Here is a 19,645-nt window from a genome sequence, read left to right on the forward strand (position 1 = left end):
CACTGTAACCTCCCTCTCTTGTGTGCTCTTCAAATCTCAAACGACTCTTCCTGTCTGAGAGCCTCTTGGCACACATTTGAGAAGAAAGAGCCCATCTCATTAGTTGTGGATGTCTATCCTGTCTGTGCCCATGGCTAAGGGTCTAGCATCTCGTGAGAAGAAAGCTCAGGTGGTTTATTGACTGAGTGATTTAACACAGCCCAGCTCCCAACCACAATGGTTTTAGGATGCTCTTTGGAGGCAGATGAGCATTTCTAAGAAATGTTCTGGAAATGCCCTGATACATTTCTCAAGAGCATCATCGCATGAGTCTGAAACACAATGGTTATTAGACTTCTTACCCTGGGACTTCCTTTGCCCCACGGGACCCTGCCACTGCTCTACCCATTCCTCTGAGTCCCACGCCTCGGGCACCAGGAACCTCTGAGTCAGGCTCTGACATCTTCCTCTTTCTGACTGTTTATAGAATTGGAGCTTCACTTAAAGCCTCCTCTTTTCTTGATAAAATAATAACACCTTTGTAATGAAGAGTGTGTTCTTTCCTTGGTAGGTTTGACGCCAGTGAACAAAAGAACTATGTCACCTCCTAAGGACCCTTCTCCTTCTCTTCCTCTTCCTTCATTGTCTTCCCATTCATCTTCCCCACCATCTTCTTCTTCAACCAGTGTTTCTGGGAATGCTCCAGATGGTTCCTCCCCGCCTCAGGTGAGTGTCCCTGTGGGTCCTGCCCAGGTGTCAGGAAGCTAAGCTACCTGTACTCTTCCCACCTTCCACACTTATCTCTGGATTCCACGTGCTCATAGGTCAACCTAAGTGCAAAGCCAGCGCCAGAAGATACTCTGTCAAGGGTCTACCCCAGCTGCCTTCATGTATACCTTTCACAAAAGCTCCTGCTGTTCCTTCACAGCCATCCCTGAGGACACAGTCATTCCCTCAGCAAACTTTACAGGGTTTAGACTCCATGCCAGGTCTCCATGAGATACAGAGCTGCTAGGACACCTTTCCCTTGAGAACTTGCAAAGGGCATTGAGGAATTTGCAGCTGTAGGATGGCAGGCACAGAAGTGAGCATCCCTTTGGTAGGGTCCAAGAACCTTGGAAGCAACATCTCCCTTGAATATAAAATGTCATCATTGGTATGCAGGCTGGACTCTTTCCTTCTGTATGTATTTATCAAGCCTCTGTTACCTGCCAGGCCTGTTCTAGACTCTGGAAAGTAGAATGCACAAGACAGAAAAGATGGGTGGTCTGGTGAAGCCCCTGTGCTATGACCTGCCCTTCAGGCACCAGAGCTCTTGGGAGGGCACAGCCACCCCTAGAGTCCACTCATGTTCCCTCTTTGCCAAGGGCCAAGTTCCTGCATGCTAGAAATAGCTACTTTCTCAGTGGTGCAATGTGGGAGGTTAAAAAGGGTCATTGAAAGGTCTTAAGGGCCACCCTTGTGCCACCAAGCTTCAGCCCAGAGAGTGACTGTCGCTTCTTACTTTGATGGCCTCCAAGGAAGAAGCCTTGGTTTCTTGGTTGTTGGAGGAACATACCTATGGGTGGATCATGCCTTTTAGTAGAGACAATGGCTGAGCAAGAAAATGAAGAGCTTATCTTCCCCTATGTGCCTGGCCACCCACAGAGGCCCAGCCAGTCCTACCATCATGGGCCCAGGAGCTTATCAACAGCAGGGTCCTACCTTTGCCTTCCCCCTGGCTTCCAACCCAGCTAATCTGGGATTCAGAAAAGCCTTTCGTCAGTACTGATTCGGGGGTTCCAGGCAGATCCTGGCAGGACCCAAGGCAGCTACTTAGAACAAAGAGTATCCCTTTAAAATCATCTTAGGCAAAATTATTTTTTAATTTGGGCATCTGAGATGGGAAGAAAAAACAGGGAGGGGGTTGTAGATTGAGATTTGCTTTCATCTTATAAATAAATGATGAAAATTTTTAAATAACTGCTATTTTTGCCCATCCCATCTAGATGACAGCTTCTGGGCCCCTCTCGCAAGTCTCGAGAGGTCATCCAAGTCCTCCCACCCCAACCTTTCGGAGGCGAGCCATAGCCCAAGGAGCACCCAGGGAAATTCCCCTGTATCTGCCTCATCACCCAAAGCCAGAGTGGGCAGAGTACTGCCTGGTGAGCCCTGGTGAAGATGGCCTCTCAGACCCTGCAGAGATGACTTCTGATGAGTGCCAGCCAGCAGAGGCCCCTCTTGGGGACATCGGAAGCAACCACAGAGACCCACACCCCATCTGGGGGAAGGACAGGAGCTGGACAGGCCAAGAGCTATCTCCCTTGGCTGGAGAAGACCGGGAAAAAGGGAGTACTGGAGCCAGGAAGGAAGAAGAGGGAGGGCCAGTGCTGGCAAAGGAGAAGTTGGGCCTGAAGAAGTTAGTCCTCACTCAGGAGCAGAAGACCATATTGTTGGATTGGAATGACTCCATCCCTGAGAGTGTGCACCTCAAAGCTGGGGAGCGACTTTCCCAGAAAAGTGCTGAGAATGGTAGAGGAGGCCGTGTGCTAAAACCAGTCCGCCCCCTGCTGCTCCCTAGGGCAGCAAGAGAGCCCCTGCCAACCCAGAGAGGGGCTCAGGAGAAGATGGGGACCCCTGCGGAACAAGCTCAGGGGGAGCGAAGCGTGCCTCCACCCAAGTCCCCACTGCAGCTCATAGCCAATGCCATCCGAAGGTCTCTAGAGCCCCTCCTTTCCAACTCTGAAGGTGGGAAGAAGGCCTGGGCCAAGCAAGAATCCAAAACTTTGCCCACACAGGCCTGCACTCACTCATTCAGCCTTCGGAAAACCAATTCCAATAAAGACAGGGACCAGCATTCCCCTGGGAGAAACCAGTCCTCAGCCTTTAGCCCTCCTGACCCTGCCCTCCGCACCCACAGTTTGCCCAATCGGCCATCCAAGGTCTTTCCTGCACTTAGGTCCCCACCCTGCAGCAAGATTGAAGATGTCCCCACACTCCTCGAGAAAGTGAGTTTGCAAGAGAACTTCCCAGATGCTTCTAAGCCTCCAAAGAAAAGAATCTCGCTTTTTTCCTCCCTCAGACTCAAAGACAAATCTTTTGAGAATTTCCTCCAAGAATCCAGACAAAGAAAGGACATCAGGGACCTCTTTGGCAGCCCCAAGAGGAAGGTGCTGCCTGAAGATAGTGCGCAGGCCCTGGAGAAGCTGCTGCAGCCTTTCAAAAGCACCTCCCTGCGCCAGGCAGCTCCTCCTCCTCCTCCTCCTCCTCCTACAGCGGGAGGTGCAGGTAAGTGGCTCTGTCCTGATAAATGTCTGCCCTTCATGCTGGGCAGTTAGTTATCTTCTTTGCATCGACAAGCAGGCATCTTTCACTTCGTTTTGCTTCTCAAATACTAACAAAAGTAGGAAAACTTTAAAGGCAAAAAATTTGAAAAAAATCTGAAAAAATTAGTTTTGAAATTATAGAAGGTTGAAAAGAGACCAGTCAACCATAACCCTACCACCACTTTCTCATTTATTTTCTTTCTTTCCATAGGAATATTTTTTACTAAGTTGTACATAAAATTTTGTATCTTTTTTTTTTTGAGGCAGAGTCTCACTCTATCACCCAGGCTGGAGTGCAGTGGCATGATCCCAGCTCACTGCAACCTCTGTCTCTTGGGTTCGAGTGATACTCATGCCTCAGCTTCCCAAGTAGCTGGGATTACAGATGTGTGTCACCACGCCCAGCTAATTTTTGTATTTTTAGTAGAGATGGGGTTTTACCATATTGGCCAGGCTGGTCTTAAACTCCTGGCCTCAGGTGATCCACCCATCTCAACCTCCCAAAGTGTTGGGATTACAGGCATGAGCCACCAGGCTCTTTTTTTTTTTTTTTTTTTTTTAGAGAAACAGGTCTTTCTCTGTCCCCCAAGCTGGAAGGCAGTGGCCTGATCATGGCTCATTGTAGCCTCAAACTCCTGGACTGAAGCACCCAGCTAATTTTTTATTTTTTGTGGAGATGGAGTCTCAATATGTTGCCCAGGCTGGTCTCAAACTCCTGACCTCAAGCAATCCTCTCACCTTGACTTCCCAAGGTGTTGGGATTACAGGTATGAGCCACCATGCCTAGCCAAAAATTTTGTATCATTTAAAAGTCAACATTATATCATAGATATTATGCCAATTACCATGTAGTATACATAAATGTGATTTAATTGAATATCCTGTCTGGTGGGTATGTTATTTAATGAACTATTGTCTTATTGTTAACTTATATTTGTATATATGTTATATATGCATATATTTATATTTTACATATGGTGTTGAATGAACATCTTTATGCATATAATGTTTTTCCCTTTAAACTCCTAGCCTAAACACTTAACGCGTATTTGCTTACCACCAATGAAAATGTAGGCTTTTTAATTTAAACCTGATTAAAATTTTTAAATTCTAAAATTAATATATCAAATAATCAGAGTAATCCAACAATATGGAAATATCTAATAAAAACTAAAATGTATTATCTCATCCCCTCTCCTCCTTGCCAAAGTTTTAGTCTATTCCCTTAGAGACAGTTTAGCTAAACATTCACATGAGTTCTTTTTTGTCGTTGATACTTGTTTGACTGCTTTGAACAAACTGTGATCCTACCATCCCTATTGTTGATCAACTTTGTTTTTCTTTTTTCCTAAAAAGCTTTTTTATTTTCTTATTTAACTTCTATTTTGAAACATAAGTTTTCAAGTAATATATTATTTCTCTTCAGTAGTACCTTAATCAAACAGCTGTATAGATTAACAAGAGACTTTATTTTCAACCAGGTTTAGGATAAGCATGGAAAGGCTGCAGTATAACTCTTAAACATGCATAATAAATTAATAAACTATTAAACTTTAGTTTAATAAATTAAATAGATTATTTAATAAACTACTAAAATGCATAACACATTAAATTTTGTGATGTGTGACATAAGGGTATATTATGTCACACATCGCAAAATTTAATGTGTTATGCATTTTTTGATAATACATTTGCATGGTTCAAAATCAAAGGGTACAAAAGGTGCAAAATAAAAAGTCCTCTTTCCCTTCCTTGTCCCTGAGCAATCCAGGTCCTATCCTGGTGATAGATATTGTCATCAGTTTCTTAGGCATTCCTGCAGACAGAATTTATGCATGTAAGAGCAAATTTATATACTATATTTTTTCTTTTTTTAACGCAAATGATAGCATGGCAGCATGCTGTGTGCACTTTTTTTGAACTTTTCATTTTATTTTGGAGCTCATTCCATATTAGTACGTAAAGCACTTTCTTCTTTTGTTTTATAGCTGTACAGTATCCCAGTGTGTAGATGTAACATAATTGATGTAGCCAGCCCCCTATGATGCAAAGTTTAAGTTATTTCAAATCTTTAGCTATTGCAAACAGTGCTACAATAATTAACTGATAGCTTAGGCCATTAAGCATGTGCGTGAATTTATCTTTAGGATAAATTCTTAGAAGTGGAAATGCTGGAGCAAAGGATATGTGAATTGGGAATTTTGATAGATATTGTCAACTTGTCCTTCATCACAGTGTGCTTGTTCACATTCCCAGCAGCAAAGTATGAGAACTCAATTTCTACATTTGCACTAACTGGTGTGTTACTGATCTGATGGTGAAATATAGATTTCGGAGTGGTGTGAATTTCATTTTTTGTTTAATAACGTGATTGAACATCTTTTTATATGTTGAGAAGCCATTTGCATCTCCATTTCTGTGACCAGTTGATTCTGTCCTTTGTCCAGTTTGCTATTGGTTTGTTGGGTTTTTCTTAATAGTATGTAGGGATTCTTTATCAAAAGGGAAATTTAGCCCTTTTTTGTAATGATACAAATTACAAGTACTTTTTACCAGTTTCTTGTTTGTGCTTGACTTTATTTACAGTGGCTTTTCTTATGTAAAATTTCTAGCTTTATATAGTAGTTTGAAACATTTTTATTGCATGTCTTCTGGGTTTTATATAGTAGTTAGAAAGAGCTTCTTCCAAGTTTGTAGAAGAATTTTCTCACAGTTTCTTCTAGTCTTCTTGATTGTTTTCAATATTTTTACATTTAAGTATTTACATCAAGAAATTATCCTAGTATAAAATGTGAGCTATAGATTCTGCCTTACTTTTTAGATGTTTCCCTGGCTATCCTAAAAAATCAGTGAATAATCTCTCTTTCCCTCTCTTATGTGAGATGACGTATTTATCATATATAAAATTCCTGAACTTGGACTTATTTCCACACCATCTATTATATTCCATTTAGTTGTCTGTTATATATCAATACCACACTGTTTTAAATTTCTAATTTTATGTATTTATATATTTTTTTATTTTAGGTATTTTACTATCTGATAGGAAGAGTATTCCATTATTGATTTTCTTTTTCTAAAATTTCCTGGCTCTCCTTGCTCCTTTGATGTTCTATATGAACTTAGTATAAGCTTGTCTATCTACCAAAAAAAAAGTCCTGTGAATACTCTCATGGGATTGAGTTAAATTTATAAGTAACTTGGCAAGAACTTATAAAATTATGATATGAGTTATCTTTCCATTTGTTCATGTCTTTTTTGTGACCCTCAGGAATATTTTACACTTTACAGTATATAGATCTAGCATAATTATTAATTTTATTAATAGATATATTAGTTTTTGTTGCTATTGTCAACAAGATATTTTCCAGTTTATCATTCTACTGTTGTTTGTATATATGAAAGTTATTGATTTTTGTGTGGTAATTTTGTACCCATCCATTTTATTAATTCCTCTTTGTTATAAAAGTTTTTCAATGGATTCCCCTGAGTTCCCCCCATATATACAATCATAACACCTGCAAATTATAACTTTACTTTTTGCTTTTAAATTGTATACCTCTGATTTATCTTGTCTCCCTGGTTTCTTTTGTTTCTAGACTCTCCAGAACAATGTTAAATAAAAGTAGTGATAATTATTTCCTTAATATATTCCTACTCATAATGAGAATGCTGCTGGTGTTTTTCCCAGTTAAGCACGGTAACTGGCTTCTGGGTTGACTGAGATATATTTTATCATTTGGAGAAAATAGCCATCTAGTTCTATTTCGGTGAGAGTATTTTTAATCACAGATGGATGTTGAATTTCATCAAATGTCTTTTCAGCATCTTTTGAGATGTCTGATTTTTTTCTTCTTAATTTGATTAATATTATGAATTATATAGTAGATTTATGGGTATTGAACCATCCTTGCATTGCTGAGATAAATACCACTTGGTCATGATGTGTTATTACTTTGTCTTATTACTTTACATGATGTCTTATTACTTTTTGATTATCTTTGATAATTTATTTAACATTTTTGCATTTAATTCATAGGGAATATTGGCCTACAGTTCATTGATATCACTTTTATATGATCTCTGTATGTGCTAATTACAATAACTTAGGGTAAATATATTTTCCTGGCTTGCTTAGCATGGAGAGCTACATTCATTTATATTCATCAGAAAATAGTATGACTTCCTTGCCTTGGAACAGAATGGGAATGTACAGAATGGAATTAGGTTAGAGTTAGCGCTGGAAGTAGTGCCTGCACCTATCTCTTAGAAGAGTTTTGTGTTTCTTTCAAGTGTTCTTAGGTCAGTATCCTAAGAATGTAAAGATTTTACCTAGCCTATCAGATTAGACCCATCAGTCTTTTTTTTTAGTTTCCTTGCTCAGTCCAGCAAACACACACTCACATATATGCACTGACACTGTTGCCTCCGCATTTAACTTGGGGGTACACACTTCCATGCAATGGAGAGAGAAAACAGCATCATGCTCATTCAAATTGAAGTACCTAATATTTATGATCATTTGAATAAGAGCCAGGCTGAAATTATTTAATTTGTTTGTATTTTTACAAGACAACTTTCCAATTAAATTAATGGTGTACATAAACTTATCAGCATATTTGAATTACTTGGAGGCATAAACTAATTGCAGGTACTTGTCAGTGGTCATCTTATAGAAACAATTTTAATGCTAGTTATCATTCTTGTGTATAATTAAAGAACATGCCCTGAGAACCTTTAATTTTTTGCATAAACATTTTTATTGCAGTATTACATACATACAGTAACATCCGCAAATATTAAGCCTACAGCTGATGAATTTTTGCAAAATGCACATTTGTGTAATCGCCCCTGAGATCAAGCTATAGAATGTTATCAACACCCAGAAGACTCCCTCATGCTTTCTCCCCATTATATGCCCTGCCCAACAAAGGTACTTATCATCTGCCTCTTATCATCTTAGATTACTCTTGCAGTTTTTATTTTATTTGGTTTTACTTTATAAAAATTGAATCATTCATTATTGTGGTAGGCAGAATTCTAAAAGGACCCCATGCTTCCTGCTCCCTAGTGTGCTTGCTGTGTAGAATCTAGTCCTCTAGACTGGGCATGGTGGCTCACAAATGTAATCCCAGTACTTTGGGAGGCAGAGGCGGGTGGATTACCTGAGGTCAGGAATTGAAGACCAGCCTGGCCAACATGGCAAAACCACGTCTCTACTAAAAATACAAAAATTATCTGGGCATGGTGGCAGGCGCTGTAATCCCAGCTACTCGGGAGGTTGAGGCAGGAGAATTGATTGAACCCAGGAGGCACAGTTTGCATTGAGCTGAGATCACACCATTGCCCTCCAGCCTGGGTGACAAGAGCAAAACTCCATCTCAAAAAAAAAGAATCTAGTCCTCTGGAATACGGTGGGAACATAAATATGATGGATTTCATTTCATCCCATGATTAAGTTAGGGGATTGTGCAAATATAGTTAAGCCCCAAAACAATTCACTTTGAGTTAATCAAAAGAGAGATTGTCCTGGGTGGGCCTAACTCAATCAGATGAGCCCTTAACAAGGACTTCCTGAAGTCAGAGACTGGATTCATAGCTTGAGAGAGACATGGTCCTCCTGGGCTTGAAGAAGTAGTAAATTTGCTATGGTGTGGGAGGGCCTATGAACAAGAGGCCTCTAGGAGCTGAGATTGACCTCCAGCTGACAAGCAGCAAGAAAACAGACCCTATGCCCTCTAACCACTAGGAAGTGAATTCTGCCAACAAACTGAATGTGCTTGGAAGAGAACCCTGAGCTATAGATGAGACCTGCAGCCCAGCTGACACTTTAATTGCAGCCTTATAAGACCCTGAGCAAAGGGCCCCATTGAGCCATGCCTGGACTTCCAACCTACAGAACTGTAAGATAATAAAAGGGTGTTGTTGTAAACCTCCAAACTTGTGGGAATTGGTTCCACAACAATAGAAAAACCCATACAAGTATATACTCTTTTGTGCCTGGCTTCTTTCATTAAACATTCTGTAATAGTCCGTTTTCACACTGCTGATAAAGACATACCCGAGACTGGGAAGAAAATGAGGTTTAATTGGACTTAACAGTTCCACATGGCTGGAGAGGCCTCAGAATCATGGCGGGAGGCAAAAGGCACTTCTTACATGGCAGTGGCAAGAGAAAATGAGGAAGATGTGAAAGAGTAAACCCCTAATAAAACCATCAGATCTCATGAGACTTTTTCACTATCACGAGACTAGCACAGGAAAGACCAGCCCCCATGATTCAATTACCCATCCCTGGGTCCTTCCCACAACACATGGGAATTCTGGGAGATACAATTCAAGTTGAGATTTGGGTGGGTACACAGCCAAACCATATCACATTCTTTGGAGGGGATTTATCCATGTTATGTGCAGAAGTGGTTTGTTCTTTTCCATTGCTCCATTTTATTCCATTGTATGACTATATCATAATTTATTCGTGCCTTCTGTTTTTGGGCATTGAGGTTGTTTTCAGTTGTTTTGATTGTGAATAGTGCTGTTAGGAGCACTCTTATACGTACGTATTTTTGGTGTACATATGTGCTTGTGTCTGTTGAGCATTGCTAAGGATAAATAAAGCTGGACACTAGTTAAAACAGTAAGGGCAGATTTTAATCAGTAACATGCTATTGCAATAAGATAGAGGTTCCAGTGTAAACTGAGCTCAACTTCAATTTCTACAGAAGCGACTGAGTGTTTTACAGGGAGAAGGAGGGCATAGGGAGGTGGTCAGGCTGGGGCTCAGTAGAGTCAGGGAAGTGAAAAATCACAAAGGGCTGGTCAGTGTCCATGCAGGTTAGTCCAGCTGCATCTGTTAGCTGGCAGTTAATAAAGTCAGAATTCTGTCTTTCCACAGAGACTGGGAGACAGTGGCCCTATCCTTCCGATGATTACATTTCAAAGGAATGGCTTATCAGGTCCTTGAGAAAGACACTCCTGAGTTGTAGGAGATACATATATGTCTCAAACGGACAGAGAAAGGATTCATGTTGTAAGCTCTTTTTAATAAATGTTCTGAGAACAAGTGACAGTGGTGCCTATCATCCCGTGTCGGCTAAAACAAGCAGTCCATTATTCTGGCAACCTTGAGTTTTCTTAGGCAGGAACTTTAAGGGAGGCTACGGCCATCTTAGTGATAGGGTCTTGAGCTTTCAGAGACTATGTTAGTGTTTGTTTAAGCCTTTTAATGTGGAGAGAAAAGGGATGGACAAAATCACTTATGTCACGAGTCTGTTCTTTTCATAGGCCAAGGTGAGGCCTAGTTAAGAAGAGGATTCAGAGGAGCCTGGCTTGGGTTTGGTTAAGAAAAGAACATTAGCATATACCTGGGGTGGAATTGCTAGGTCATAGGGTAGGTATGTATGATAGTTTTAGTAGATACTATCAAACAGTTTTGCAAAGTGGTTGTACCAATGTATATACTCTCAGCAGGGAATGAGAGCTCCCCTTGCTCCACATCCTTGTCAACACTTGACAGTCTCAGCTTTGTTTTGTTTTGTTGATGTTGCTATTTTTACAGGTGTACAGTGGTGTCTCATTATGGTTTTAATTTGCATTTGCCTGATAATGATTTTGCATAACTTTTCCCATGCTTATTTAGATATTCTTCTGTATGAAGTCTCTGTTGAAGTCTTTTGCCCATACTTTTATTGTGTTGTCTTCTCCTACTCTTTGGCTCCCTTTTTCACTCTCTAATGATGTCTTTGGATAAACAGAAGTACCTTTTTTTTTTTAAGAGACAGTGTCTGTAATAAAAGCCTGGGAATGCAGTGGCACAATCATAAAGTACAGAAGCCTCAAACTTTTGACTTCAAGCAATCTTCCCACTTCAGCCTCCCAAGTTAGCAGGGATTACAGGAAGATGCCACTGCACCTGGCCAGAAGTATTTATTTTAATAAAGCCAAATTTATCAATACTTTCTGTATTAGTTCTCACACTGCTATGAAGAAATACCTGAGACTGGATAATTTATAAAGGAAAGCGATTTAATCGAATCACAGTTCCACATTGCCAGGGAGGCCCCAGGAAATTTACAATCATGGTGGAAATCACCTCTTCACAGGGCAGCAGGACAGAGTGAGTGCAAGTAGGGGAAATGCCAGATGCTTATAAAACCATCAGGTCTGTGAGACTCACTCACTATCACAAAAACAGCATGAAGGAAACTGCCTCCATGATTCAATTACCTCCACCAGGTCCCACCCTTGATACATGGGGATTATGGGGATTACCATTCAAGGTGAGATTTGGGTGGGGACATGGAGCCAAACAGTATCACTTTCCTTTATTGCTGTTGATGTTTGCATCTTGTTTATGAAATCTTTCCCTACTCCAAGGTCATGTAGATGTTCTCGCTTACCTTCTAGAATTGTGCTGTCCAAATACAGTAGCCACTGTTTCATACTTGAGATGTAGCTAGTGTGAATGAGGAACTGAATTTTTAATTTTTAATTAATTTAAATTTAAAAACTGAAGCAGTGTAAAATGGTTTTCTATTAAACACAACTTTATTTGATAGGGTTACATTTCACTTTAACCATTAAAAATGTATCATCTGAACAGAGACATACTATATGTGTAAAATATGCATCAGATTCTGAAGACTTAGTATGAATGAAATAATGTAAAACATCTCATTAATAATTCTTGGCTCAGTGCAGTGGCTCATGCCAAATGATGTTGCATAACTTTTCACATGCTTATTTAGATATTCTTCTGTCAGAAGTCTCTGTTGAAGTCTTTTGCCCATACTTTTATTGTGTTATTAGCCCTTTTGTCATTGATTTGTAATCTGTATAGATTCTGGATATAAGTCCTTTGTTAGATATAAGAACTTTGAGAGGCTGAGGAAGAGGATTGCTTGAGTCCAGGAGTTCAAGACCAGCCCGGGCAACATAAGGAGACCCTGTCTCTATAGAAACTAAAAAAATTAGCCAGAGATGTTGACACATGCTCATAGTCCCACCTACTCAGCAGGTGTGAGGATCACTTAAGACCAGGAGGTCGAGGTTCAGTGAGCCACGATTGCACCACTGCACTCCAGCCTGGGCAAGAGACCAATACTGGTCACAAACAAATAAACAAATAAATAAAAAGTTGAAATGATATGATTTTTGAAATTGGTGGTAAATAAAATATATTAAAATTAATTTTATTTTAAAAATATTTTTAATGTAGCTATTAGAAAATTTTTAATTACATGCATGGCTTGTATTATATTTCTATTGGACAACACTGTTACAGAAGCCTTATTATTTTCCTTTCACAGTCATATCTATGATGAAACTGGGATAGATTTTTGGGTATTCTGTGAGGTAAGGTGAAGGTTTACTTTCTTCCATGTTGTTATCCAATCAATTAAGCAGCATTTATTAAAAAGGCCATTCTTCAGCCAGGCATGATAGCTCACACCTGTAATCCCAGCACTTTGGGAGGCTGAGGCGGGCAGATCACCTGAGGTGGGCAGTTTGAGACCAGCCTGACCAACATGGAGAAATCCCATCTCTACTAAAAATACAAAAAAAAAATTAGCCGGGCGTGGTGGCGCATGCCTGTAATCCCAGCTACTTGGGAGGCTGAGGCAAGAGAATTGCTTGAACTCGGGAGACTGAGGTTGCAGTGAGCTGAGATCGTGCCATTGCACTCCAGCATGGGCAACAAGAGCGAAACTCTGTCTCAAACACACACACACACACACACACACACACACAAAACATTCTTCTCCTCCCACTGTATTACAGTGACAGTTTTGTTATAAATTAGGCAGTCTGTTTTGGGTCCTTCTCTTCTGTCTCACTGGCTGGTTTGTCTGACCTTGTTCCTGAATCACACTGTTTTCATTATGCGGTTTTATAATAAATCGTCATAGTCTAGAGTAAATCCTTCACTTTGTTCTTCTTCAACATTGTCTTAGTATTCTTGGCTTTTGCATTGCCATGTGACTTCTGGAATGAATTCATCAATTTCTACAACATTTGCTGGGAATTTGAATGGGATTGTATTGAATCTATAGATAAATTTGGGGAGAATTAACATCTTTGCAATACAGTAGTTTCCCCCTTATCCACAGGGGGTACGTTCCAAGACCCCCAGTGGATACCTGAAACCATGGATAATACTGTATTAGTGCATTCTCACACTGCTATAAATATACTACCCAAGACTGGGTAACTTATAAAGGAAAAAGGTTTAATTGACTCTCAGTTCCACATGGCTGGGAAGGCCTTAGGAAACTTACAATTGTGGCAGAAGGGGAGGCAGGCGCATCTTACATGGTGGCAGGCAAGAGAAAGCATGTGCGAGAAGCAAAGCGGGAAGACCCCCTTATATAACCATCATATCTCGTGAGAATTCACTATCATGAGAACAGCATGGGGGAGACCACCCCCAAAATCCAATCACTTCCCTCTCTCAATATGGGATTACAGGTCCTTCCTTTGACACTTGGAGATTAGAATTGGAGATGAGATTTGGGTGGGAACACATAGCCAAACCATATCATTGTATTTACTACTACATTTTTTTACTGTACATACATACCTATGATAAAATTTAACTTATAAATTACCACAGTAAGAAATTAACAACTAATGATAGAATCATTATAACAGTATACTGTAATAAAAGTTGTGTGCCTGTGACCTAGCTCTCACAAAATATCTTACTGTAGTGTACTCACCTATTTTTTTACCACAGTCAACTGTGGATAACTGAAACTGAGGAAAGTGAAACTGTGAACATGGGGTACTACTGTAGCGAGTCTTCAAATCCATGGACATGATACATCCCTGAATTTATTGAGGTCTTCAATTTTTCTTAATGTTTTCTAGTTGTAGAGACCTTGTACAATTTTCATTAGATATTTTCCCAGGCATGTGGGGTTTTTTAAATGCGGATTCAAATGATATGGTTTTTAATTGATTAAAGACATTTGATAGCTTTAGAATATTGAGTCTTCCCATCTAAGAACACCCTATAGCCCTCTATTTAGTCAGATTTTTTTAAATTATTTACATTTGACGGTATTGTTGATAAAGGTATTTTGCATTTCTGAAGGTTTATTTCTAGATAGTCATTTTTCTTGCTTATAATACACAAAAGAAAAATACTCGTAAGTATAGAGCTTTTCACAGATTGAACACATACCTGTAATAGAAGCTAGATGAAGACATAACATTACCAGAACCCCAAAAGTCCTCTGTTTCTTTCAGTCACTAATCCCACATGGCTACCATCTACCACAAAGATAACCACTGATTTCTAACAGTATTCATTAGGTAAATGTAACCTTTTCTTTCAACATTTTTTTTTGAGATTTATCCTCATTGTTTCTTGTGGTTGCATTATTCTTCTGGTAAACTATATTTCATTGTGGGAATATACAGTGATTTATCCGTCGGTTCTGTGATTGACTATATGGTCATTTAGGTAGGAAAACAATTGAATTCATCTACTCTACCAAACTCTAATTTTTTATTGAGGTATAATTTACATGCAATAAAATTTACCCTTTTAAAATGTGCAGTTCCATGTGTTTTTACAGTTGTATATAGTAATGGAACTGCTTCCAAAATCAAAATAGAGATATTTTCACCATCCTAAATGGTCTTCTCATGACTCTTTAGAATTAATCCCTTTTCCATATTCCCAGTCCCTGGAAAACACTGATTTGTTTTCTGTCTCAATAGTGTTGCCTTTCCTAGAATGTCATATAAATGGAATCATACAGCATGTTGTCTTTTGTGTCTGGCTTCTTTCACTTAGCATAATGCTTTTGAGATTTATGCATGTTGTTGCACATTTCAGTAATCCATTCCTTTTTATTGCTAGTAGGATTTCATTGTATGGATGCGCCAACATTTGTTTATCCATTTACCAGTTGATAGACATGAGATGGGGTTTAGTTTTTGAATGCGAATAAAGCTTCTATGAACATTAATGCACAGGTCTCTGTGTAGAGACATGTTTTCATTTGCCTTAGCCAAGTTCCTAGCTATGGGGTTGTTTGGTCATTTGGCAAGTGCATGTTGAGTTTTATTTTTAAACTTGTCAAATTATTTTCCAAAGTGACATGCCATACAACCATGCACAAGAGTTTCGGTTACTGTACATCCATGCTAACACTTGACATTGTCAGACTCAAATTCTAGCCATCCTAATGCCTATGGTAGTATCTCATTGCAATTTTAATTTGCATTTCCCTAGTGACTAATGATGTTGAGCTTCTTTTAATGTATGAATTTTTTATTTGTATATTTTTTGGTAAAGTAGCTTTCAAATCTTTTGCCCATTTTTATATTGTGTTGTTTCTTAGTTTTGAGTTTTAAGAGTTCTGCATATAAATAAATCCTTTATCAGATATATGTTTGCAACATTCTTTCTTAGTCAGTGGATTGTTGTTTCATTTTCATTACAGTATCTTTCAAAGAGCAGAACTTTTTAATACGATGAAGTCAAATTTATTGATTTTTTCTTTTATAATTTGAGTTATAGTTAAGATATCTTTGCTAAACTCGAAGTCACTAAGAATTCCTCATATGTTTTCTCCCAAAAGTTTTATAGTTTCTAGATTTTCGGCTTCAGCCTTTAATCTGATTCTAGATAATTTTTTTACATTGCAATGAATGCAAGATTCTAGTTAATTTTTTATAGTGAATGTAAGTCATGGGTTTTGTTGTTGTTTTTGTTTGCCCAGAGGTATCTAATTGCTTCAGTACCACTTGTTTTAAAGACTGTTCTTTCCCCATTGAGTTACTTTGACACCTTTATATATAATCAATTGACCATATATGTGTAGGTCTATCTCTGTACTCTCTAATCTGCTCCATTGATCTATACAATCATCTTCACACTAAAAGCACACTTTCTTGATTATTGCAGCTTTAGAGTAAGCCTTTCTTTTTCTTGTCTTGTCTTTGAAACAGAGCCTCACTCTGTTGCCCAAGCTGGAGTGCAGTGGCTTAATCATAGCTCACTACAGCCTCCAACTCCTGGGCTCACGTGATCCTTCTGCCTCAGCCTCCTGAGTAGCTGGGACTGCAGGCACACACCAGCATGCCTGGCTAATTAAAAAACAATTTTTTTTAATAGAGACAAGGTCTCACTATGTTGTCCAGGCTAGTCTTGAACTCTTGAGCTCAAGTGATCCTCCTGCCTTGGCTTCCCAAAGTGCTGGGATTATAGGTGTGAGCCACCAAGCCCAGCTAGAATAAGTCTTGAAAACAGGTAGGGAAAGTCTTACAACTTTGTTTTTCTTAAAAATTAATATGGCTGTTCTAGGTCTTTTGTGTTTTCATATAAATTTTAGAATTAGCTTATCAGTTTCTACCAAAGAAGCCTACTGGAATTTTGCTTGTTATCTATAGATCAGTTTGGGATAAACTGACACCTGTTTGGTCTTTCAATCCATGAAAATGGTGTATCTCTCAATTTATTTAAGTTTCTTTCACTTTAATTTAGAATGTTTTTTTTTAGTTTTCAGTGTGTGGATTTTTCACACATATTAAATTTATCTTTTAAGTATTTCATGTTTTTGTTGCCATTGTAAATAAAATTGCTTCCTTAATTTTGCTTTTAAATTGTTCCTTATTAATATGTAGAAGCAAATTAACTTTATATTGACCTTACTAAACTCACTTATTATTGTAATAGCTTTTAAATAGAATTTTAGCAAGATAATCATGTTGTCTGCCAATAAAGACAGACTGACATCTTCCTTTCCAGTTTGTATACCTTTTTTTCCATTCTCTTGCCTTATTGCACTGCCTAGGACCTCCTATACAGTGCTGAATAGAAGTGGTGATAGTGTACACCATTGTCTCTTTCCCAATATGAGAGAGATTGTATTTCACCATTGAGTATAATGTTTGCTGCAGATTTCTTTTGTTAGTCCTTTATTAGATCAACAAAATTTCCTTCTATTCCTAGCTTGCTATGAGTTTTAATCATGAGTAATGATAAATGTAAGCAAATGCTTTTTCTGCATCTGTTGGATAATCATATGCTTTTGTTACTTTAGTCAATATGTGCTAAATGACATGATTTTATATGTAACTTTTTTGTATTTTTTACTTGATAAATCATAGTTTTATTTGTGTTTGGGATACATGTGATATTTTGATGCATATATGTAATGTGTCATGATCAATCAGTAATTGAAACATCAATTACTTCAAACATTCATCTCTTCTTTGTCTTAGGAAACTTACAATTCTTCTCTTCTAGCTATTTTGAAATTTACTATAAATCATTGTTAACTATAATTTTCCTATTGTACTATCAAATATTATAACTATTTCTTCTACTAATTGTATTTCGTACCCATTACCCAGCTTCCCTTTAGCCTTCCCTCCCCACTTCTGCTTCCGTGGTAACCACCATTCTACTGTCTATCTCCATGAGATCCACTTTTTCATTTTTAGCTCCTGTATAAGTGATAATATGTGATATTTGTCTTTCTGTGCCTGGTTTATTTCACTTAACATAATGACCTTCAGTTTCATCCATGTTGATGCAAATGACAAGATTTTATTTTTTATGGCTGAATAATATTCCGTTGTGTATATATATACCACATTTTCTTTATTCATTCATCTGTTTATGGACACTTAGGCTGATGCTGTATCTTGGCTATTCTGCTGCAATAAATGTGGGAATGTAGATGTCTCTTCAATATACTGTTTTCCTTTCTTTGCGTTATATACTCATCAGTAGGCCTGCTAGATCATATGGTAATTCTGTTTTTAGTTTTTTGAGAAACCGCCATACTGTTTGTCATAATGGTTTTACTACTTTATATTCCCACCAACAGTGTATAAGTAAATGTTCCCCTTTCTCCACATCCTTGCCAGCATTTTTGATTTTTTGGTCTTTTTGATAATAGCCATTCTAACTGGGGTGAGATGATATCTCACTGTGGCTCGGATTTGCATTTCCCTGATGATTAGTGATGTTGAGTATTTTTTCATACACTTGTTGGCCACTTGTATGTCTTCTTTTAATAAATATCTATTCAGGCCTTTTGCATTTTTTATTTGAATTATTTGGTTTTTTGTACTGAGTTGTTTGAGTTTCTTATATATTCCGGTTATTAATCCCTTTTCAGATGGATACTCTGCAAACATTCTCTCTCATTCTTTAGGTTGTGTCGTCATTTTGTTAATTGTTTCCTTTGCTGTACATAGGCTCTTTTGCTTGAATAATCTCAATAGCCTATTTTTGCTTTTGTTAGCTGTGTTTTGAGGTCTTTCCCAGAAAAATCTTTGCCCAGACCAATGTCCTATAGCACTTCTCCAGTGTTTTTGTCTAGTAGCTTCATAGTTTCAGGCCTTAAATTCAAGTCTTTAATTCACTTTGAGTTTATTTTTGTGTATGGTGAACGATGGAATCTAGTTTCATTCTTCTGCACATGAATATTGAGTTTTCCCAGCACTATTTATTTAAGAAACTATCCATTCCCCAATGTATGTTCTTGGCACCTTTGTTAAAATGAGTTTACTGTAAGTGTGTGGACTTATTTCTGGGTTCTCTATTCTGTTCCATTGGTCTATGTATCTGTTTTTATGCCAGTATCATGCTTTTGGTTACTATAGCTTTGTAATATAATTTGAAATCAAGGAATATGATACCTCCAGGTTTGTTCTTTTTGCTCAGGAATACTTTAGCTATTTGGGGTCTTTGGTGGTTCTGTACAAATTTTAGGATTTTTTTTTTCTATTTCTGTGAAGAATGTCATTGGTATTTTGATAGGGGTTGCATTGAATCTGTAGATGGCTTTGGGTAGTATAGACATTTTAACAATATTCTTCCATTTCATGAGGATGAGACTTCTTTCCATGTTTTGGGTGTCTTCTTCAATTTCTTTCATCATTGTTTTATAGTTTTTCTTGTAGAGATCTTTCACTTATTTGGTTAAATTTATTCCTAGGTGTTTTTTTTTATTTGTTTGTAGCTATTATAAATGGGATTGCTTTCTTGATTTCTTTTTCAGAAAAGAATCTTGATTGATTGCTCTTAGTGTATAGAAATGCTACTAATTTTTATATATTGATTTTGTATCCTGAAAATTTACTAAGTTTATCAGTTCTGAAAGGGTTTTTGTGTGGAGTCTTTCAGTTTTTCTGAATACAAAATCATGTCATCTGCAAATAAGCATTATTTGACTCCTTCTTTTCCAGTTTGGATGCCACTTATTTCTTTTTCTTGCCTAACTGCTCTGGCTAGGACTATTTAGATATTTGAATATTAAATCATTATTGTGTTCCTGAAATAAACCCAGCTTGGTCGTAATGTACTACCTTTTTATGTATCACTGTATTGAATT

The 19,645-nt window shown here is 38.1% G+C and overlaps 1 protein-coding gene across 1 annotated transcript in view; it reads left to right on the forward strand.

The window, feature by feature from the left end:
* The window catches only part of MICAL2 (microtubule associated monooxygenase, calponin and LIM domain containing 2), a 270,478-nt gene that overhangs the window by 200,248 nt on the left and 50,585 nt on the right, over positions 1-19,645 (forward strand). Inside the window, exons 30-31 of the mRNA XM_055094134.3 lie at positions 551-705; positions 1,968-3,246. Coding sequence (XP_054950109.2) covers positions 551-705; positions 1,968-3,246 — 1,434 coding nt within the window. The remainder of the gene's footprint in view (positions 1-550; positions 706-1,967; positions 3,247-19,645) is intronic.

The sequence above is a fragment of the Pan paniscus genome, chromosome 9 (genome assembly GCF_029289425.2).
Source record: "Pan paniscus chromosome 9, NHGRI_mPanPan1-v2.0_pri, whole genome shotgun sequence".
Classification (NCBI taxonomy): Eukaryota; Metazoa; Chordata; class Mammalia; order Primates; family Hominidae; genus Pan; species Pan paniscus.